The 24,699-nt window shown below is 42.8% G+C and overlaps 1 protein-coding gene across 5 annotated transcripts in view; it reads right to left on the reverse strand.

The window, feature by feature from the left end:
* Ppp1r13b (protein phosphatase 1 regulatory subunit 13B) overlaps window positions 1-24,699 on the reverse strand; it is a 91,340-nt gene that overhangs the window by 65,909 nt on the left and 732 nt on the right. The window contains exon 1 of one of the 5 annotated variants that reach the window (XM_076551469.1): window positions 24,204-24,354. The exons of 3 other annotated variants lie outside the window; for them this stretch is intronic. In XM_076551469.1, the coding sequence (XP_076407584.1) occupies window positions 24,204-24,212 (9 nt within the window). In that variant the 5' untranslated portion in view covers window positions 24,213-24,354. Of the gene's footprint in view, window positions 1-24,203; window positions 24,355-24,699 lie in introns of those variants that run through there. One more of the 5 variants, XM_076551468.1, reaches the window with a different exon arrangement.

The raw sequence follows: 24,699 nt of genomic DNA on the forward strand, positions 1-24,699 counted from the left end.
AGAAAAAGAAATGGAGTGAAGGTTACAACACAGACAACCCTCAGAAAGGGAGCAAGTCAAGTCAGATGAGAAAAGTCCCAAAGTGAATGATTCTATTCAGATGAAATGCCAGACAGCCCAACCCACAAAGACAGGAAACAGCATATTGCTTGCCAGGAGCTACAGGGAATGAGAACTAGCAAGTGACAGTTGATAAAAAAACATGGTTTCTTTTGGGAGATGAAGGTACTAAACAATTAGATAGCAGTAATAATTGTGCAACTGTGACTATATTGAAAGGATGAATTTTATGGTATGTGATTAGTATCAATAAAATGTATTAAAACATACCTAGTTACAGCAATTCAAACTATCAATAATAAACTATTAAAGTAGGGCATGGTACCACAGGCCCATAATCCCAGTGATAAGGAGACTAAGATAGGAGAATCCTGAGTTTGAAGCCAGTCTGGGCTTCATAGTTATAGACTTTTTCTCAAACGACGATAAATTGTATTATTTATTTCTTTGTATATATATTTCTTCCTTTCTGTAATATGCATTTACACAACACAAATCCTATTTTGTAATGTCTGCAAACACAAAAATTCACTATTAATCCTTTCCTTAGTTGGAAAATGGCTTAAAATAAAGACAATTAAGCCAAGGATATATAGCTCAAAGGTAGAATGCATGCTTGGCAGGCATGAAGGCCAGAAAAGAAATTATCAAAATAGTATCCATAAAGAATACTTTTTACAGAATCAGTTGTATAGCCGCAACACAACCAAAGCACAATTTCCAAAGGAAAAAGTAAATCCCCAAATACCTCCTCCCTTATTTTACAAGAGACTGTAAACTGTCTTTTAGGTGTACACTGGCTCTTGAAAGTCATAACACTTTGAATTTGCTTGTAAAGGTATGAGGTACTGTTTTTAAATATTCTCATCATAAGAAACTAAGCAAGGGTGCAGTGTGGAGCACAAGCCAGTGACTGGAGACTGTCTGTTTACACAGGAAAAATGCCAAAGCAGATGATCTGGAGGCCTTGACAAACTCCACTGGGCACTGATGACAGAACCGTGATAAGACACCTCATGAAATAAGACAGATGCCACTGTTGCCACAGAGTAATAGGGTAGAGTTTCACCTAATTAGGTATGTTCCATAAGGAGCAGCCAATGTTAGCAACTTCAATAGCAACTATGAATAGGATCAAGAATACACTGTGAAAACAAAGACTAAACACTAATTTACCAGGTTCATTTGTAAAGTTTGTTGTAGTAAAAGAAGAAGGGCTGGAGAGATGGCTCAGTGGTTTAAGAACACTGGCTGCTCTTCCAGAGGATTGCTGTTAGAGTCTCAACACCCTCTTGGTAGCTCACAACCAGTAACCCCAGGGGATCAATGCCCTCTTCTGGCTTCCTCAGGCACTGCATGTCAAGGTACACCAACTTACTCGCAGGTAAAACCCATATAAATGAGAGTAAAAAAAAAATTTAAATAAAAAAAAATGACCCAGGCATGGTGGCACATGACTTTAATCCTAGTACTTAGAAGGCAGGGGCAGGTGGATCTCTGTGAGTTGGAGGCCAGCATGGTCTACATACTGAGTTCCAGGACAGCCGGGCTACACAGAGAAAGCCTGTCTGGGGGGAGTTAAGAAGTGGAAAAAGGAGTGGCAGGAGGAGGGAAGCCCTTACTTAAGCCTAGTTATTAACTTCACAAAGTAAACCAGAAGCTTCAACATAAATTTTCACAATAAATAATTTATACTCAAAATTATTTCTGTGTTTGGAGTAGGGTATAAAAGAACTGCAATTCTTCCCAATAGTGATAATATTGATAAGACATATTCTATAAAGTATTTACAATCAGAATGAAATTTATAACAGGATATCTAACATCAAAGGAATTTTGCTACTGGATATGGTGGCACACTCTTTAATCCCAGCGGAGGTAGAGCCAGGCAGATCTCTGTGAGCTCAAGGCCAGCCTGGTCTACAGATCGAGATCCAAGACAGCCAGGACTACACAGAGAAACAACAACAACAACAACAATAAACTAACAACAACAAAAACCTACAGTACAGTTTCATGGGATTAAAGGCATGTGCCACCACCACCTGGCTTTTTTTGTGGGGGGAGGGTACAGTAGCTTTTATACAAAAGTTATCAGATAGAAACATAAAGCCAAAATTCTCTACCACCACCACCCATCCCCCCACCCCCCGGAGCTGAGGACCGAACCCAGGGCCTTGCGCTTGCTAGGCAAGTGCTCTACCACTGAGCTAAATCCCCAACCCCAAGCCAAACTTCTTTAAATAAAAGAATTCACTTCATATATATAGTATGCATATAGCTTTGAATAAAAAAAACCACTTTAAGTATGGCTATAAAGAGAGTCAATAGCCCACACTGCTTCAGAGAAACTTCCTACTGAAGAATAGAAATGAGAGAAAACCATTGATGCCTTCCTATTCTGGGAACGCAATTTTACTCAGTACTGAGGCCTGAACCTGGGACCTTACACATGCTAGGCAGGCAAGTCCTCTCCCACTGTGTTTCCAGTCTTTGACAATTAGAAGTCAATGTCTCACTAAGCTGCCCAGCCTGGCCTTGAACTTGCTCATAGCCCAATAGGCCCTGAGCTTGTACTCCTGCTTCAGGCTCCCAAGTTGTTGGCAATACAGGCCTGTGCCCCTCAAAGCTGATGTAAGGACCTGACCTGAGTTCTGAGGTCTGGGTCTGCTAAGGTATCAGAGGTCCTCATAAATCCCACACATTACTGGGCATGGCAATGGATGTTTTTAATCACACACTCAGGAGGCAGGAGTGAGTGGATTACTATGAATTCAAGAAAAATCCATGAACAATTTGTAGAAATTTATCCCCATTCCTTTTAAAGAGAAAATTCTATATTCCAACTGAGTAAAACATACAGCTACATATGAGTTTTCGTATTCTTACATGGCTTTAATTATTGTTCTTCCAAAAAAGCTGTATGATGAACAATTAACTGTTGGATGTTGGAAGTCAAGCAGCCCTACTTTTCCACAAAGGAAAAAAAAATAGGCATTTTCTCAGTGCCTGTAAAACACACATGCATTTGGTCCTCACAGAAATCCTGGTGACAGCAACTGAGATGGCCTCACAGTCCATTCATCCCCTCTGCTCTGGGACTCAGCTGCCAGAGATCATGCTTATTTTATGTGGTGTATCCCTCTTGCCATTGCTCACCCAAAAAAACAAAAATCCGTTCTTTGTACCACAAATATTCTGAGTACCTACTATGTGCTGGGGACTGCACTGATAAGTTAAAGAAGGCTCTGGCCCTGTGCAGGTGTGTTAAGGTGAGGGAAAGACACAGTAAAACACACAGTATAGCAGATGACGCCATGCACTATGGGAAAACAAAGCATGTAAGATGGGCAACAAAGTGAGTCAGTTAAAGGAGGTGGTTAGAGAAAACCTCAGAACCCAGGCATGACGGTGTGTGCCTTTAATCCCAACATTCAGGAACTAGAGGTAGGAGGAAAAAAGAGTTCAAAGCCACCCTGAGCTACACAAGACCCTGTCCCCCCACCAAAATGAAATGCCTCACTAAAGGAGGTGACAGAGTAAGCCTTGACAACAAGAGTCTGAAAGGACAGCATGCAAAAGAAAAAGTGTCAAGGTCCCTAGGAGGAATGAAGGCCAGGCGAGAGTAAGATTCTCTAAGGAGTCCAGGTTTGCTGGAGCAGAAAACCAAGAGGAGAGTAGGAGATGAGCAGTAAGACACGTGCCAGGCTTTTCCTAAGAGGCTGATGGGAAGCGCAGAAGGATTCTAAGAGCAGCACATATTGACATACATTTCCCAGCTCATTCTGGCTGCTTGGCTGAGAATAGACCTATTTAGAACCAGCACAGATACAAACCCCCCTGAGGAATGAACTAGTGTAAGAGTCCAAGAAGAATGCCAGAGATGCCACAAGAGAAAGAAGCTGGGGAGGCTGGGATGGCAGCTCTGACAACTTTGCTAACTGGATAGATGTGGATTACAAGAAAAGAGGGACACACTATAGAAAGAGGGCCTTAATACCCCTGCTGCCAAGGTCCCTAGAGCTGTCCCTTTCTTGCCCCAACTGAACACCATGCTGTTTGGCTTTCCATCCAGTGCCCTTCCAGGAAATCTATTAAAAATTATTTATTTATTATTGTTTGTATATATGATGTGTGTGGGGTAGCACTCAAGTACCATGTGCACAAGTGTGCCCACGAGAGAGGCTGTGTGTGTGTGTGTGTGTGTGTGTGTGTGTGTGTGTGTACAACTCTGTGGAGTTGTCAAAAATGAGTTACCCACAAGAGTTATTTTGCTGCTCAACAGATAAAGGTGCTTGCCACCAAGCCTGAGGGCCTGAACTCCATCCCCAGGACCCAGATGGTAAGAGAGAACTGATACCTTCAAGTTGTCCTTTGATCTACACATATATACTGTAACGTGAAAATGTGTGCGTGCATTTGTGTCACACACTGAAAGAGAATAACTACATTTTTGTTTGTTTGTTTTGTTTTTTGTTTTTCGAGACAGGGTTTCTCTGTGTAGCTTTGCACCTTTCCTGGAACTCACTTGGTAACCCAGGCTGGCCTCGAACTCACAGAGATCCGCCTGCCTCTGCCTCCCGAGTGCTGGGATTAAAGGCATGCGCCACCACCGCCCAGCTGAGAATAACTAAATTTAAAATTATTATTACTTCACAAAGAGAACTCTGAGAACATTTTTATGATGGCTCAATGCTCATTTTAGGCACCACAGCTAACTGTAACAGCTCAGAAAGGCTGCACTTGCTTCCTTGAAGCCAATTGCTTCCAGGCTCTGACTAGCCCTTTACCTGCCAGCAGTATGGAGTTTAACAACTAGGGAAGGGAGGGGGAGAGGGCAGCAAACCCTGCGTCAGCCCCACTACCGGGAAGGCCAGAGAAGCAAGCACAGCAACTGTAAAAACGCCCTTCGGTTCTCACCAGCCCAAGGTCAAGCCACTCCTCAGTTCAATAACCCCAGGGAAGTCCTGGGGCCCACTGTGAAAGCCTCTGCTGTTTCTATAGAGTGGAACAGACTGAGGGCAGACCACCTTTCTCTCTGTCTTAGCTTTTTCTACAGCACAGAATAGTTTTCTGTCTCCTCTGGGCTCAAAAACAGTTCATGTGCTATTATTGGCTTAGCACTCAGGGTGTTCTCATGAGGATCCATATTCTAACACAAAAGGAAAAGGTAGCCCTTATTCTAAATCCATTAAAAGAAAACATACATTTTTAAGGAGCAAATTAGATGCTTTAATTTCTTTCTTTTCGGTTTTGTTTTGTTTTATTTTTTTTTTTGAGAGATTTTCTCTGTGTAGCTTTGGCTGTGTAGCCCAGGCTGGCCTCGAACTCACAGAGATCCGCCCACCTCTCCTCCTGAGTGTTGGGATTAGCCCTGCTATGCTTCGGGTTTTTTTAAAAAACTAATGTTTGTATGTGTGTGAAAGAAGAAACAATTTTTTTGTTGCTAATTTGAGTTAGTGATCAAGTAAATGATTAATTCCTTCTTAATACTTTTAAAGGTGTTCAAATCAACAAAGAAATACTTGAAGAATTTAAACACTTAGGTAAGCCACCAAATCTCAGAGCCAGACTAGGAACAATCTAACCAACACCCTCTCCTAGGTTAAGGATGAGGGAACAGAAAACAGCCCAGAGAGTAATAAACTTGTCAGTAATAAACCAAGACTATAATCTAGGTGCCTTGATTCTTGGCACACAAGCTGTCTCCTTTCTACATTTAGAGACTTCAATTGCTTAATTTTTAAATGCCAAGTCTAGGAAACATCTAGCACAAAGCCTGACAGATAATAGCCTGTCAGTATGGGCCTGGTGGCACACACCTGTAATCCCAGCACTAGGGAGGCATGGCAGGTCTCTTGAGAGTTCCAGGCCACACAGTGATCTCGTCTCAAAATTAAAAATTAAACTAATTAAAAGATAAAAAAGAAAGAAAAGAAAAGGGGGGCAGGTGGCTCAGAGGTTAGGAACACTGACTGCTCCTCCAAAAGACCTAGGTTTAATTCCCAACAGGTCACAGCTGTCTTTTTTCCAGTTCTGAAGGATCCGGCACTCTCTTCTGGCCTCTAGTCATTATGTGCAAGTTGTACATGCAGGCAAATACCCATACACATATTAAAGGCAGCTGGGCAGCAGTGGGGCATGGCTTAAATCCCAGCACCTGGGAGGCAGAGGCAGGTGGATCTCTGTGAGTTCGAGGCCAGCCTGGTCTACAGAGTGAGTTTCAGAATATCCTGGGCTACATAGAGAAACCCTGTCTCAAAAAAAAAAAAATTAAAGGCCACCCTGGGCTATAAAGCAAGACCCAATTCCATGCTCTTCCCAGGGCATTCCTCAAATCATTCCCCCTTTTAACTTCTTTTTTCCCCCTTTTAATTTCTATACCTAACAACAAACTCTGGCCACTAAAATAGCTGGGACATTGCCCTACCAATCCTTTAAAAGTCAGACATGAATTGAAATTTAAGTTGGGCTAGTGAAATGGCTCAGCTGTAAAAGTGCACACTACACAAGTCTGACAACTTGAGTTTGATCCCCAAATCCCACAGTGAAAAGAGATAACTGGCTCCTTAAAATTACTCTCTGACCTTTCATGCCCACACTCTCATACACATAATAAATAAAATTTAAAAAATTAACCCTCTCCCAGCCTTCCTTAATGTAAAAGGAACAAGGCACTATTTATGACATCCAAGTAAATGAGGTAGGTCACATCAACCCTGCCCCCTCCCAGTCACACACACACTTTTTTTTTTTTCCAAGACAGGGTTTTTCTCTCTGTGTAGCTCTGGTTGTGCTGGAACTTGCTCTAAGACCAGGCTGGCCTTGAACTCACAGAGATCCACCTGCCTCTACCTCTGAGTGCTGGGATTAAAGGTGTGTGCAAACACTGTCTGGCTCATCAACCCTTTTTTTAGTGGAGGAAAATGCACACTCAGCTGAGCTCAGATCTACATCTGGCCTACTTCACCTGAAGTCAGCTAAGGCTCACAGACTCTTAGTCCCCACCTGATAACTAAGATCCTACACTTAGGAAACCAGCTGACCTAAGAAATTCATCACCAACACCCATTTCTGCTGTCAAGGACCAAAGAGTCAAGGACATTCGACCCCAGCTGCTATCTCCAACAGTAACTTGTACTAACACTGGTCTACTGGTGTCCTGGTGTCAGATCCACTGCCGAGCACTGTCCACATAGAATGTTTCAGCCCTGGCGGAAGTTCGAGATCAAAGATTTTCTTTTCTTTTCAATTAGCCAGCTGTGGTAGTATATACTTATAATCTCAACATTCAAGAGGCTAAGGTAAAAGATCATGGATTTGAGGCTACCTGAGCTATATATTGAGACACTTTCTCAAAACCAAGACTGGGGTTTAGCTCAGTGGTAGAGTAGTTGCCTAGCATGTACAAGACCCTGTTTTAATCTGCAGACATACAAACAAGTATGTAAATGATCGATCAATAATGAAAAGTATACTAATTTTAGGGCTTGGAGAGATGGCTCAGTGGTTAAGAGTACTGGCTACTCTTCCAGAGGACCTGGGTTTAATTCCCAGCACCCACATGGCAGCTCACAGCTGTCTATAGCTCCAGTTCCAGGGTGTCTGACACCCTCACACAGACATACATGCAAGCTAAAAATATCAATGTACATAAAAATAAAAACAAATCATTAAAAATTAAAATAGAAAAACATACTAATTTTAAATGACAACAAAAAAAATTTTTGAAAGTGACAAAGAGGAAATGAAATTCCTACTGACTTACACTTCACAACCAGTATCTATTTTTAGACCTTTTTTTGGACCACAAAAGTTTCTCTGTATTTTAATAACAAGGGCACAGTAAGTAGAATGTTTAATACTTAGCTAATGATACACTTTGGGCATGCTCCCATGGGAATACACACAACTAAATTTTGTTTTAGGGTATTTATTTTTTCTCTGTATGACCATGCCGTAATTTATTGACACAGGCACTATTACTTTACTTTACAAATGAGGAAATAGGTTCCAGAAGGTTATATAACTTGCCTAAAGGTCGCATGGCTAGTAAGTGGCACAGCCAGGTAATCTGGAACCAGGATTACCTGATTCTCAAGACTGCATTCTCAAATACTCCTATGCATGTGTTTTGCATAATTCTACTGCAAGACTGAAAACACTCAAGGCAACAGTGTCTTCAAGTACTAGTACCTACTACTATGTGAGCACACAGAAAAAGTGTGCACACCATTTTGGGGTTACTATATTTATCTTCCCTACTGGGCCATTCACACCCTTCTCAACACCTTGTGAAATAGTTAACACATAAACGTATCTCTGGAGAATACAGATCCAACACCTAGCATGTAACTGCCTTGGACATGACCAGGGAAGGGTCGATGGGCCTTCCGAGACATTAGGACCAATGTAATGTAGCCTGAGACCCCCACCTCAAGAGAAGTCTCATCAGCAAATCTTCTTATACTGTTTCGTTTTGTTTTGAGACAGCATCTCACTATGCAGCACTGGCTGTCCTGGAACTCACTCTGTAGACTAGGATGGCTTCAAACTCAGAGATCCACTTGCCTCTGCTTCCCAAGTGCTGGGATTAAAGTCGTGCACCACCACCACCCAGCAGGAACAAATTCTTGAAATTAACAATTAGTTGTCACATAAAAAAAAAAAGTTGGCAATACAGAAAAGATCATTTTGTCATTCAGTTTAGTCATGGAATGTAATTTCTTTTGACTTGAACATTAAAAACACGAGCTGGAGAGAATGCTCATCAATTAGAGAGTATTTGCTGTTCTTACAGAAGACCTGAGTTTGATTCTTAGCACTCATGTTGGGCAGTTCTCATTACCACCTGTAATTCCAACTCCAGGGGATCCAATGCTTTCTAGACGTCATGGGCACCATATACACATCACCCCAACCCCCCACATACACAAATAAATCTTTTAAAAAGTAATTTTAAAATAAAACATGAGCAGCTACTATTGCTACTTTTTATTTTTTTAAAGACAGGGTCTCACTTGTAGCCATGGCTGGTATGGAACTCACTATGTAGACTAGGGTGGCCTTGAACTCACAAAGATACTTTTAATTCTGCCTCCTTAATGCTGGAATTAAAAGTGTGCAGCACTACACTTAGCTGCTACTACTACTTTTAATATATATATATATATATATATATATATATATATATATATATATATATAAAACATATGAATGTTTGACCTGAAGATATGTCTGAGCATCATGTACATTCCCAGTACTCAAAGAAGCCAAAAGAGGGAGTTACTTCCCCAGGAAATGAGCTCATCATCTCTCCAGCCCCTATTGTTATTTTTAAAAGTCCCACTCTCCACTCCAAGTTACTCACATAGGCATAGATATCTATCCTGGCAATTCTCCAAAAGGACAGGAAACTAACTGAACCATAAGCTTTTCTCTAGTACCTAGGATATTTGAATTGTGTTGATTTCTACAGGCAAACAATCCATATAAAAAGATTAAAATTCCGCTCTCAAGTTTGTTTTCTTGTCACATCATAGCAGGGCCTGCAGTACAACAGACAGGAAACCATAACCCACACAAAACAAACTGCTACTTTGTATATAACATAAATTGGGTGCATTTTCAGGATCACTCTCTATTCATTTAGGAAAGTTTTACTGAGTTCAGCCTGGCCCTCAGCCAGCTTCTGGACATATAAGGTCAGTAAGGCTGGCCCAAGTCTTAGTTCCTCACTGAATCTGAGACCTAAGAGAACAGAGAACTATAATGTGGAGCTGCCAAGTGCCGTGACATCCCATGGGAAGGAGCCCTGCTCCCGACTCCAGGATCAGGAAGGACTTCCCATAGGAAGCAACAAGTAGGCTGGGCAGGAAAGGAGTTAGCCATGGGCAGGAATGGGGGATTGGACAGGCAGTGCTCCAGTTGACAGAGAAAAGAGCAAACAGCAGCGCCAGGCGGCAAGGAGTCTGCCAAGATGGCCCTGTTAAGCACAGCAGTCTGGACAAACTGACCAGACAAGCAGCCACACCATGCCATGGTTGTCCACCCCACCTGTCTCACTCTGCACAATAATTCAGGACCTCCTCTCTAGTCTTCCTGCTAAATGGTCATCCTTTTACACTCTGATTTTATTTCTACCATTCTCTCATAATTTACAAAGAATAGAAAGTAAAACTCAAAATAATCCAGTGTGTTAGAATACACTGAAAAATATTAGAACTAGGACGTCTCCCCAGACACAGTAGGGCTAATAAAGTATTTCAGAGAGAAAGAGTAGCTTAATTATAACAGTACTGGCAATTAAAATGTTGATTAAATTATCCCTTCAAACTTTTCCTATACCTTAATTAGATCCTAAATCATTTAATCATTAATTATGCTATTCCTAGTTGCTGGATAGACTCAAATGTTGTAGCAAACAAGAAAATTAGTTACCCAAAGACACCAATTAAAAAGAGTCCTTACAAAAGGATAATGTAACATTTTCTTCACCTGTGAAAACTTGTCTTGTAAGTCCTTATCTAAAGCAATCTCTAAAGCAAAAATGTCTCTGAAATGAACTGACTCAAAACCATTAAGCATTCTGGAGCATGCCTGTAGCACTTGTCATATGCCAGATCTTGTGGGTTCTTCACACAGCAGCAGCTCACTTAATCCTCCCTAAACACAACAAGGTTAGTACTACGGTGTATGAGGAAATTGACACAAGGAAATTAATTCACCCAAGATCACACTGCTAGGAAATGAGAGTCTTCCCCCCCCCTCCATTCTATGTTCTCTCATTACTGCACTATCCTGATTAACAGCCTACAAATGTCAACGCAGATGTTAGCAACTGAAAACAACTATAATAAAAGCTCTTCCAGACCCACCATAGTGGTATATACCTTTAATCCCAGCACTCAGGAAGCAGAGGAAGGTGGAGCACTGTGAGTTCGAAGCTAGCCTAGTCTATATAGCAAGTTCCAGGCCAGCCAAGGCAACATAAAGAGGCCCTGTCTTAAAACAAACAAACAAAAAACTTTCTCATCCAATCCTTGAGGAATTCAGCTATAGGACTGGTAGCATTTTCTGTACAGTTAGGGCTTTGGCCCTTTTACTTGAACCACAATCTGAAACCACACTGACCAGCTGATAGCCACTAACCACATATGGCCACTGGGAACTTAAAAACGTGGTTAACATGAATTGAGATGGGTTTTATGTGTAAAAAATATTTTGGAATTTAAGACTCAGTCTAAGAATGTAATATATCACTAACACTTTAAGACTACACGTTGAAATGCTTTGGATATAATGGGTTAATTTCACCGAATCTTTTTACATTTCTGTTCAGCTCCTGGACACTGTAAAATTATACTTGTAGCTCCATCGTGTGCCACGGCACACAGTAATCTAAAATGCACCAGCGGTAGACATCACTGACAAGGTTTACTCTTCTGATGACTCAGGCATCATAAGGAGCTTTAAGTACACCCTGTGTGATCTGTAATCATGCCTCAGGTACTAACAAGTCAGGCTGCCCCTTAGACCTCAGATTACAGCCTCCCAGCGTGCTGAAGCCATAGTATGACTTCCAGGCTGAGATGGAGGCCTGCAAATGTCTGTCTCTGGCTCCCTTGTTGCAGCAGCCAAGCCTGAGAAGCTAGGTAAAGTGGAGTGGTGTGGCACAAAGGAATGAAAACCCTATGAAGATTCCTGGGATTTGACAACCATGTTGATGGCTCAGGGATCCTACTCTGTCTCACTACAAGAGACTCCTTTCTCCAACTCCAGTCATACAGCTTTAATTGGGAAACCCTCAGTTCAGCTTAAAAGCCCTGCAACAGTAGTTTTAGTTTGAAAAGATAAGGTTTTCTGGATGGGCAGTGGTGAACAATGAACTGTTGAACAATGAACACATTCACTGTCACTGAAGTGGACAATCAAATGGTAGCTTGTATATTACTACAATTTTATATATATAGTGTTTAAAAGATCCTTTACTGGTTTTTCCTCAGGATCCTGACAACCCTGCTCCACCACCTCCATCTTCTTTCCTCATCCTTCTAGAACTCCTCATGTCAACACCGAAGGTCCCAGAAATAGTTGTTGCCAATTGCTCCAGTTGCTACTTTGATGCTTGAATCTTTCAAATGGCATTTTTGTTTACATCCTACACGATGAGCTCACTTCAAGCAGGGCCAGACTCAGCATGTAATTAATGCATCCAAAAGCTGTTCAGCTCATTCAGTAAACAAGAACTTACTGAACGCCACTGGGGGCCTGCAATGTCCTCAGCACTAAGGACACTGCAACAGAAAAGGAAAACAGATCCCTGCTTTCCTGGAGTGCCCAGAGATAAACACCAGGCAGGCACTGTACTAAAGGAAGTAAAAAGCACAGTGAGGGAGGGGCATTTCCTGAGAGGTGGTCTGGGAGGTGCCATCTACCAGCTCCTATCAGAACCCGGGTGGGGTGCACTACTCTGGTTTTGTGTTGGGTCTGACTAACAGAAATGCTAGACAAGGAAGACAAACTTTAATTTAACAAAAGGAAACTACGTTCTCTGTTCCATCAAACCAGGTAGATTTTACACTTTCATTCTAGTGTCCCTCAGCACAAAGAACAGAAACATACTGTGAGTGGAATCTCAGCTGTGTCCTTTCTCCACAATGGTTCCTGGTTGCAGCAGAAAACATAAGAGCAAATGTTTACTGAGTGCTTATAATGAATATTGATACTCCAGCACCTGATAAGCCTCATAGCCACCTTAGGAAACATGATGTCATTAAACCCATTCTAAAGAGGAGGAAGATAAGACACAAAGACATTACATAACCTATCCAGGGCCTCTGAAAAGTGAGTGGCAAAGCCAGAATCAGAAGCCACCGTGGCTCTGAAGCCTAGCTGATAACTACTATGCTGTGTGGCTTTATATTAGTATTTCTCCAAATAGTGTATGAGGTAAGAGGATTCAAGTTCAAGGTCAGCCTGATATATATATTCCAAACTAGCTTGAGATACCCTCTCTTAAAAAAAATAAGAAAAGATGAACAGAATTGTTAAGTGCTTCAATACCAAGATGAAAAAGCCCCAGTCCAGCTATGATCTGGGAAACTTGGGTTAGTCATCTCAAGAAACTGACCGTGTCAAGGATAGCCCCAGCTTAGACTACTAGCAATAGTGGAGAGGGTGCCTGAGCTGGCTTACCCCAGTAATCAGGTTGGTGAATACCTTAACTGTCATTACAGAACCTTCATCCAGTAACTGATAGAAGCAGATGCAGAGATGCAGAGCCAAACACCTGACCGAGCTCCAGGAGTCCAGTGGAAGAGAGAGAAGAGGGATTCTATGAACAAGGGGCATCAAGATTATGATGGGGAGACTTACAGAGACAACCAAACCAAAATAGTGGGAATTCATGAAATTTAGACCAACACCAGTGGAGTCTCCATGGGACTGAACTAGGCCCTCTGCATAGGTGAGACAGTCGTGTAGCTTGATCTGCTTAAGAGGCCCCCGGCAGTAGGATCAGGATCCATCCCTGGTGCATGAACTGGCTTTTTGGAGCCCACTACCTATGGTGGAGCACCTCATACAGCCTTGGGGCAGAGGGTAGGGCTTAGACCTGCCTCTAGTGAATGGACCAGGCTCTGCTGACTCCCCATGGGAGGCCTTACCTTCTTGTAGGAGGGAATGGGGGGGTGTGTTGGGGCAGGGAGGCTGGATGGGCAGGAGGAAGAAAGGGGGGGATCTGTGATTGGTATGTAAAATGAATAAAAAAAATTCTTAATTAAAAAAAAAAAAAAGGAAGAAAAACTGACCGTGTAAACTAGGAAGTACAAGGTAAGTGGAGTACAGATGCCCAGGCAGGAACCCTTTATGCCAAACACACAGCACGAAAAGATACTTAATCTAAAATGAGAGACTTGTTTACCTGATACATTTACGTGACCTTCAGATTTAAGAGTAACATCTTCCTGGATTAGCCAGCATCTCAAAGAGCCAAATCAAAACCCTTTTACACTACTGCTTTGATTATTCTCTGTCTTAAAGGAAAGACAACCCCAGCTGCTGAAGCAATAAGCCTGTTATCCTCAACTCCAGTCACTGTACTTCCTTCCTTTCCCACACACACATGCACACACACTCACACGAGCACTCGGACTCATACCCTGTTAGGAACTCCTCTGGTCCTCAAGGCATGCCCGAGTCAACTGGTCTCTTAACTGATCTTATTACTTTTTTTTCTCAAGGAACTTCTTATATAAGGTATTACATTTTATTTACTTTTGTGACGGTAGATGGGAGAGGGGTTGTGTGTGAGTGCCACAGCACAACTTGGGAAGTTAGTCCTCTCCTTCTACCACGCAGGTCTTAGGGATCAAACTCAGGTCCTCAGGCTTTGGGGGCAAGTGCTTTACCCTCTGAGACCCTCATTTGGCACATTGTCTCTTTCTTCCTCTCTTTCTCCACACACCTTCTACCCTCTACTGGCTCCAGAACTACTCCTCTATAGTTTCTCAGCCTTTTGACTGAGATCAAGTATAAAATGTATCCTTCTACCATGGAAATCTGACTGCATTGCTTCACTTCATGAAAGTCAATCAGGCCCAAACTCTGCTCTTACAGGCACAGAGGCACCCACACACACTCCCAATGTGATATGACACTCTGCATGTCATTTCTTCATTCAACAAACGTTCACTGAACACCAACCATGTGTGAGTCACTGGATGAGGCAGGGGCACAACAGAAAACAAAATGAAACTATTCCTGCTCTCCTCTCCTGAGAGGCAGAAGGGAACCAGACACAAATGTTTAGGGCTGCAACTGCAACAGGTACAAGCTGGGCATCCTATCCAAAAATCTGAACTCCAAAGTGCTCCAAAACTGAAAACTGAACATCAGCATGAAGCCACAAGTGAAAAATTGCATACCCGACTCGTGAAAGATCTATTGAAACACTGGTACGTTAAAAATATCAGATAGAATTACCTTCAGTCTACAGGTATGATGCATATAAAACAACAAATCTTGTTAAACCTGAGCTCAATTCCCAAGTCTTATATATATATGGAAATATTCCAAAATCCAGCTGAATAAAAGCTAAATTTGAAACTCTGGTCCGAAGCATTTCAGATAAGGGATTCTCACTGTAATGCAAAGACACACCAGGTAAAATATTCTGAAAGAGAGAGCTGCCACACTGTGTCACCTTGTCATACTCTAAAACCACTGAATTATACATGTTAAAAGTGGTATGCAAATTATATTCTCTCTCACCTAAAAAAGAGGAACACTTGCACAACCACGATGGTTCACAGGCTTCCACTGCTATGATAAAATGCCACAACCAAAAGCAACTTGGGATGAAATTCAGCTTAGAGTTCAGAGTCCATCATGAAGGAAGTTAAGGTAGGCACTCAAGGAAGGAACCTGGAGGCAGGAACTGAAGCAGAAGATCACGCAGGAATGTTACTTACTGGCTTGCTCTCCATGGCTTGCTCAGCCTGCTTTCTTATACAACTTAGGACCACCTGCTCAGGGTTGACACCATCCACAGGCCCCCCACACCAATCATATATTTAGGAAAATGCCCTACTGCCTTGCCTACAGGCCAACCTGACGGAGGCATTCTTTTAAATTGAGGTTCCCTTTTCCCAAACGACACTAGCATATGTCAAGTGGATAAAGAACTAACCAGCACAGCAGGTAAAATCACCCATTGTGTAAGCCTGAGGACCTGAGTGTGATACCCGGAGTCCATAGTGGAAGAAAAGAATGACTCTGGAAAGCTGCCCTCTGAATGCCACATGCACATAGTCTCATATTTTCATATTCTCTCTCTCTCTCTCTCTCTCTCTCTCTCTCTCTCTCTCATACACACACACACACACACACACACACACACACACACACAATTAAAAATTACAATAACAAAAAAACACACACGGACCACAGTAAGCTGAATGCCTCTGAGCATTTACTACATACTAGGTACCTTTTATGTAAGTTAGAAGATCCTACCAACCCTAAAGATTACTATTATCTTTAACTTAGGAATAAAGGAACTGAACATAGTGGTGTACACATCTGACCCCTGCATTTGGGTGGCAGAGGCAGGTGGATCTCTGTGAGTTTGAGGCCAGCCTGGTCTACAGAGCAAGTTCCAGTACAGCTGGAGTAGTTACACAAAGAAACCCTGTCTCAAAAAAACAACCAATCAAACACTTCCTCTAAATTTACCAACAACACCAACAGCACCCTGCACTGAAGTGCACATTCATATTTCAGATGTCATTTATTAACCCCAACAAAACTGCCACTCATTTTTCATGTCTTTATAGTTCTTCATGATGTCACCATGCATTTTTATTTTATAAACTCTAGTAGCAGCAGCTTTTGCTTATCAATTAGTACGCAGAACAGTCATAAAGCTATCTTTGCAGCAAAATAAAGCAAGGCAATCAAGCCAAGAAAGTGTCATAATAGAACCTGATTACACTAGTCCTTGGGCCCCAGGAGCAGAGTTTGTGGAATAACTATGGCAACAGCACTTCAAGGCACCCAAATCCCACCACATTTTGCTGAGAAACTATTCTCCATCTGGGCAAACACACACAAAGATGCAATGTTGACAACCAGTTATATAACTTTAACATAATAGCCCAGTGATATTTTAAGCTCCTATCATCTTTAAAATCCTTAGTAACTAAGCATATATGTGGTCATCCACTGCAGGAGGCTAAGAAAGGAAGCAGACACAAACATAATGCAAGGCAGAGAAAACTATCACTTCTTATAAGAAACTTCACCTTAGGATTTTTTAACATTAAGCTCCATTTGACACAAGCATAAAAGGAAAAAAACTTTTTGCCAAATTCCATTTACCAGCACCTCTGGCAACATGCTTTGACCATGGCAAACTCCTCAGTGCCTGGCACAAAGACTAGGAGCAGAGTTGTCTGAGTCAGATCCTTTGTTTTTAGTCCTTGCCTCACCACTTATTAGCCTGAAGAACTTGGCCGAGTTTCCTCACCTCTTAAACGCAGCTCTCTGCACACAGACATCAGCACTAAGTCTGCCACATTGCCTGAGCACAGAAGAACAAACACCATTTGCTGAGAACGCACTGTCACCAAACTGAATTGTAGTTGCAAAGCTTCTGGGCTGAAACAGAGCCTGAAGAAGAGTTCTCCACCTAAGATTATTTTGTGTTCAGAAAAATGGCATTGGTGGCTTTTATACAAAACATTTTTGGATCACTGAGGTGGTGCTTCTCATTTTATGTATCTGTGAATAGTCCAGAAATACATTATTTTTAAATCATCTTATATGTATAATTTTATTTGAAAGGAACAAGAATTTTAAACATCCTGTCCAGTCCTAAGTGTTATTTACTCATTAGAGTAAAAAGTCAAGCTATTGAGCAATCAACTAAATAATTAACAACAGCATCACACACACATCTGAGTTCGCCCTATCTGCCTCATTATACAGAGTTCCTTGAAACTAGGTTGCCATGCAAGAGTTAGGATGCCTTGGTCTTTGATGTGGCCAAAATGAATGTCACCTTCATGAAAGTTTCTGCCCTAAATGAACTACCAGACCAATCACAAATACTTGGAAATTACCAAGTCCAAGTCATTTGACAGATGAGAAGCTGAGGTCACAAGCTATTAAGTCAAAAAGTCACATAATTACCTAGTGGAGAGTTAGAACCCAAGTCTCCCATATTTCCCATCCAGTGTTCTATCACCTATGTGACAGTGGGTAGTATACAAGGAGAAAGACCTTCTCTGTATCTTAAAATAGTTCTACATAGTTGGGAAGAAAAAAAAAACATTCACTGAAAACTTGAAATGTTTGTTTAATGAGAGCTAAATATAACCACAAACGAACATAACCCATACCTTACAGTGAGCACACTGAAAGGGCTCCTAGAGCAAATTCAATGGAACCAGCTAGTCAGAAGGGACAGTTCAGCAGAGGTAAGGAGCCCCAGGGCTAACATCACCACCAAAGCATCCTCCTCACACAGAACACACTTCAAAGCTGAAACATTTCCTGTTAGCTTCCTTTTGGAAGGGGAAAAGCAGCTTTAGTTGCATTCCCTTGGTATATTCCATCCCTTTAAAAAGCTTTACCAGCTCCCAAATGTCACTCTTTCAACAAACACAACGAAGTCCATTTTCATCTACTCCAAGCTCTAAACAAGGCTTCCATTTTTAACTAAAAATTCTTATTTCTATTCAAGTTGTGTAGATATGGCCTTTATGTTATCAAGCCCTACTGCATATTAGGGTATTCTTTAAATATCCCCTTTTCCTTAGGCAAACATTAAAAAAGTTTTGTTGTTTCTAATTTATGTGTGTGAGTATTTGCCTGAATGTATGTCTGTGTACCACATGCATGCCTGGTAACCACAGAGATCTGGAAAAAGTGTTAGATCTCCTGAAACTAGAGTTACAGTTGGGAGCTTCTACTTGGGTTCTGGGGATCAAACATGGTCCTCTAGAGAAAAGCCAGTGCTTTTAACAGATAAGCCATCTCTCCACTGTGTGTGTGTCTCTGTCTCTCTGTCTCTCTGTCTCTCCCCCACCACCACCACCTCTCTTGCGTTTTTTGAGGTAGGGTTTCTCTGTGTAGTTTTGGTGCCTGTCCTGGATCTCACTCTGCAGACCAGGCTGGCCTCGAACTCACAGAGATCCACCTGCCTCTGCCTCCCGAGTGCTGGGATTAAAGATATGTGCCACCACCACCTGGCTATCTCCAGTTTCTTAGGCAAACTTTTTTTGGGGGCAGGGATAGGAAATCGTTTTCTTTTTTATTGAAAAGAATTTTTTATACAATATATTTTGATCATGTTTTCCCCTCCTCCAATTCCTCTCATATCAATCCTTCCCACCTTCCTATCTACCCAACTTCGTTCTTTTCTCTTTCAACAAACACACACACACACACACACACACACACACACACACACACACACACACACACACCTAGCTCAAAAAAATGAAAACCAAATCAAGCAAGCAAAAGACCACTAAGACAAAAAAAAAAAAGTCCACAAAAACACCATCAAGTTTTGTATTGGCTAACTACTGAGTGTGGGACCTGCCCTGAAGTGTGGTTGATATAACCCAGTGACCCTCCACTGGTAAAAATCTGATTGTCCCTTTGTCAGAGAGTATCAACTGCAAGTGGCTTCTTAGTTAGGGGTAGAGCCCCGTGTGTCCACTTGCTCCTCTCAGTGCTGGGACCATCTGGTTTGTACTTTGTGTCTTAGTGTCTGCTGCCAGTCTCTGTGATTTCGTATGTGCATCAGCCCTGCTGTGTCAGGAAACACCCATTCCTTGGTGCCACCCCTCACCTCCTTCTGCCTCCTCTTCCACATGAATGCCTGAGCCCTGAGTGGAAGGGTTGGGTGAGAACATCCCATTTAGGAGTGAGTGCACTAGTGTCTCTGTCTCGCTCTGCACACTGTCCCGCTGTGTGTTAATCCCCACCAACTGCAAACAGAAGCTTCTCTGACGTGAACTGAGTGAGGCACTGATCTATGGATACAGCAGCATGTTATTAGAAGTCATTATATTGCTGTTCCTTTAACAGAGTAATAGTAGATTTTCCCCTAGGCCTGCGACCTATCTAGTCTCAGGCTCTTAGCTACTTTACCAGCGTCGGGTAAGGGTTTCATCTCCTGGAATGGGCCTAGTAGGTGGTTACTCTCCTAACATTTGTGCCACTGCTGCACTAGTCTGTCTTGCAGGCAGGGCACTGTTGTAGGTCTCAGGGGTTGTAGCTAGGTGATATTGATGATTACCTTTCTCTTCCAGTAGCATGTAGAGCACCTTCCAGTACCAGGAATGCTTGTCAATAGGAGTAAAGCTTCTAGTCAGGCACCAGCTCAACTTCTCCATGTCCTAAGATGTGTTGTTTTCAGCAACAGGGCTTTCCCATCAAATTGTGGAGAGTAACCAATAGCCTTGGCAATAGCCTGTGATGTTTGGGGGTTTCCATGGGGTCCCTTTGGCCAACAACTAAACAAGATGTAACCTGCTCCTGGCACAGGAGGTTTTACTTGGTGGCATAAGATGTCTAGTTGGAGCACTGTCCATTTAGATTACTTTCATATGTGTCTGTATTTTTAGGAAGCTTCTAGAATAGCAGGTTTCCATGTGGCTTTTCAAATGGCCTTTGGTGTTAGTGGTCATTCTCCATATTCCCTTCTTTATTCTTTTCTGCCTTCCCTCTCCCTACTTAATCCTCCTCGTTTCCCCATGTCTCTCCATAATACTATATTCTATTCCCCCTTGTCTGGGAGACCCTCTCCTCCCTCCGTAGGTATCTAACTTCTGTGGATTGTAGCACACTTATTGAAAGATTAAAGCTAACATCTGGATACCAGAGAAAAAATACAGTATTTGTCTTTTAGGGTCAGGGTTACTTCTTTAGGTATGTTTTTTTTTTCTAGCTCCATCCATTTACTTGCAAATTTCAGAATATCAATTTTCTTAACAGCTAAATATTAGTCCATTGTGTAAATTTTCATTATCCATTAATCAGTTGATGGATATCTAGGCTGTTTCCATTTTCTGGCTATTATGAATAGAGCAACAATGAACATGGATGAGTAAATATCTCTGTAGTAGGAGGTAAAGTCCTTTGGGTATATTAGACAAAATATTTTTAAAGAGTATTTTATTGACTGAAAAAATGACTAGTGATACTGGAACATAATACTATTTTTATAAGGGAAAATTTCAAAATTTAACTTTAAAAGTAGGAAGTTGCCAGGTGTAGTGGTGTACATCTTTAGTTCCAACACTTGGGAGGCAGGGGCAAGTGGATTTCTATGAGTTTGAGGCCAGCCTGGTCTACATAATGAGTTCTAGGCCAGCCAAGGCTACATGATAAGACCTCACATCACACCAAAAACCACCACATACACACAAAAAGTAGAAAGGAACAGATTTTTTGTTTTATTTTCTGAAACAGGGTCTCTCTATGTAGCTCTGGCTGTCTTGGACCTCACTAAGTAGCCCAGGCTGGCCTCGAACTCACAGAGATCATCTTGCCTCTGCTTTTACCTCCCAAGTGCCAGGGTTAAAGTCTTGGGTTTATGTAATAAGCAGACAGATGATTTTCACAAAGACCTGTCAGATGAGAACTTGGCCAGATACTCTTCATTAATTTTCAGCAGCTCAGATCCGGTGCAGTGTTAAAGCAGCTGATCAGTTAAAAGTCACCACAGACCAGCACTGCACATTTACCAGTTCAAATCTGCACTGCCCAACCTGGTATCTATCTGCATGGGACAGTAAACACCTGAAATGTGCTGGTCCACCCGAAGTGTGTTGTAAATGTGTGCTTTCAAGGGATTCACACAAAGTTTAGTTAAAAAAGAAAAAGTCACTCGGAAGGCAAAGGCAGGCAGATCTGAGTTAGAAGACAGCCTGATCTACAGAGAACAGCCAGGGCTACACAGAGAAACTCTCTCTGAAAAACAACAACAAAAAGCTCACCATCATCACATTGGTGACAATTTTTAGGGATTGATTTTTAAAATTATAGTTCAGGTGACCAGTGACATGGCTCAGTGGATGACAATCTGAGTTTGATCCCAGAGACTCACTTGGTGGAAGGAGAGAACCTTCTTCTATAAGTTCTTTTCTGAACTGCATACTTAATGGTGATACTGTGCATATACACATACAAATAAACATAATTTAAAAATTTATAATTCAGAAAAAACAGTTAACAAAAAGATATGAAATACTTGCTTTGTTAATTTTTACAATAACTAGGATATTTTATTTATTCATTTATGGGGGGGGGCGCAGTTGAGACATAGTTTCTCTGTGTAACAGCCCTAGCTATTCTAGAACTTGATTTGTAGATTTGTAGACCAGGCTGGCCTCAAACACCTAGGGATCCACCTGCCTCTGCCTCCTAAGTGCTGGGATTAAAAGCCTGTGCCACCACGCCCGGCCTTAAGTAGGATATTTTAAATTGCATTTGATCCTAATGTGTTTTACATTCTACCTAACAGTCCTGCTGCTTTGTATAAGCACAAAATAAGAACCAATCTTTCTTTGATGATTCACCATGATGATAGACACCAAATATATACTAAAGCCAGAAAAATCATATTTCCACTTTGGATACATAGTGTAAGATAGCATCAAGAAAGGAAGGTATGTTCTTAAAAGTTCTATTGAAATACAAGTATCTTCACCTGTGTTAAAGGAAGGACTCAATCCTACAAGTAATATTTTTAGACATAAAGAAGGAAATACAAAAGTAAAAGACACAAAAGAGAGGTTAAGAAAAATACCATCTGCTTCCCAAAGTATCTTAAAACAAAAGCAGTGTTAAATTCATAAAGATTTGCTTTAAAAACACTACTTGAGTTTTTAAAATAAATATCTCAATCCCCGGGCTAAACAAACTTCTTAAAAACATAGTATGTTACCATAGACTGGAAACTCCAATCACCTGGATAGAAGTAAAAATGAGCTAACATATGGAAAAAGTAATCCAGGTCTCCTAACAGGGCATTTATAATTAAACACCGCACAATGATAAAACTTGCCAAATATTTCATAATCTTCAATATTATAGTGTAAAAACATTATCACCATAACTACCAAGTCTTAGCTGAAACTGCTTTCAAAATTCCAAAATACCACAATACCTTTTCAACATTCAGCCATTAAGAAAAAGGAGGAAATAAATGCTCAAGTATATCTTGAAGAGATTGAAATTACAAATTGAAAACTGAAAGCCGTATTAAAAATACGGCATGTCATTCTGTTTAAAACTTTTGAAAAACATCCTGGTTGATCTTTGGGATCACGATTCAAATACTGACAGTTTTGGTTTTTTTTTTAAATCCCTATTTTAGAGGTGATTTCAGGCTCAGACCTCAACTCTTTAAAGGTCACATTGCTAAAAAAGTATCAGAACAATTATTTGACCCCAGATCTTCTGATGCTCATTTAATGTTCTTTCCATTACAAGGCAATCGTTTAAAAACATGTTTAGAATTAAACAAGCCTAACACCAAAGGATTTAAGGATCAAGTAGGTCAAATCTTAAAACTCCACAAACACCAGGGGTTGGAATCAGTTCAAAAAGGGGAGAACAGATGATCAAGAAACAGGAAATTATTTGAAAGTGGGGTATGTAAGTTAATGAGCTCGGGTGCATCACAGCAGAACGACAGTACTCAAGTAAGCATGCAGAGACTATACCTTCCCTCTGAAACGTGATCTTTCACGTAGACTTAAAATTTTTTTGTGGATCTGGGGGCATATAAACTCAGTGGTAGAGTACTGGCCTAGCCACGTAAAGCTCAGGTTTGATCCCCAGCACTTCAAAAACAAACGAGCAACAAGAAAGATTGTGTGTTACTTTATGTCTGAGAATTTTACTCAACAGACACTCAAAAAAACAGTACGTCCTACTGGGTACAACCCATCTCAGGTTTTCATTAATCGCGACGTACATACTCCACAAAAAGCCTGTATTTAAAAAAAAAAAAAATGAGAATTCAGCATCCAGCGTCCCTTGGGTCGCAGGTAAAGGAAAAGGCAGGGAGGGTGGCAACCCCAAAGCGTCTTCCTGGCCAAAAGCATCCTTGAGAGCAGGACAAAGGCTCCGGCGACACACAACCGGCTCAGCCTTCAGGTCACAGGGACATCACGCCAGGTGGAGCAAATGTACCCACGGGGAAGCCTGGGCAAGGGGACTCCTAAGATGGCTCTCTGAATTCACGCACGGCGTGCGTTCCAACCAGTGCAAAGGGAAACGTGGATCCCGAGCGTGGGAACACCGCACCCCGGTGCCGTCGCCACGGGCTCCCAAATCGCCAAGAGGAAATCGAGGCACGGGGGGCTCGCCGGGCGCGGGGGGTGGGGTGGGGGTGGCCAACACGCCGGCCGCAGCCCCGCGCAGCCCGCAGCTCTGCCGAGGCCGCGCACCGGGTCCCGCGACCCCGCCCACGCTCGCCCGCTCGCTGACAGCCGCCGCCCCCACCTGCCCCTCGGCCTGCCCGCCCTGCGCGCCCGCCCGCCGCTTCCTCCCTGACCAGCCCGCCTCGCGCGGGGGCCGGGGAACGCGGCGCCGCCGCCGCCGCCGCCCGCACCCACCGGCATCATCGCGGCGCCGTCCGCTGCGCCCTCGCCGCCTGACAGGACGCCGCTCCGGCCGCCTCACAGGCCGCGCACCCGCTGCGGCGCCCTGCGGCCCGGCTGCGGCGAGGCGGCAGCTGCGGACAGCCGCGCAGCCCTCGCCCGTCCTGTCGCGCCGCCCCGCGTGCCGCGTCGCCGTCCCTCAGCCGCCGCCGCCGCCTCTGCCGAAGCCGGCCGCCTTCCGCCACCCGCTCGGCTCACCCTGCAGGCTGCGTAGGCCCCGCCCCGCGCGTCGCCCCCCCTCCGCCTACGCCGCCTCTGATTGGTCCTGTGGAGGGGGGGGCGCGATGAGGGGGCGGGGCGCCTCCTCCGCGGCCAGGTGAGAGCGCGCTCGTGCGCGTCCGCGCTCCAGGCGGCGGGGGAGGGGCGCGCGCTGCGGACGCCGGCCCCGCCCCCTCTCCTGCGAGTCGGCCAAGTGGGCGTTGGGGCGCCGAGGGACCCTCGAACCCCGAGA

Source organism: Peromyscus maniculatus, chromosome 14, assembly GCF_049852395.1.
Source record: "Peromyscus maniculatus bairdii isolate BWxNUB_F1_BW_parent chromosome 14, HU_Pman_BW_mat_3.1, whole genome shotgun sequence".
Lineage (NCBI taxonomy): Eukaryota > Metazoa > Chordata > Mammalia > Rodentia > Cricetidae > Peromyscus > Peromyscus maniculatus.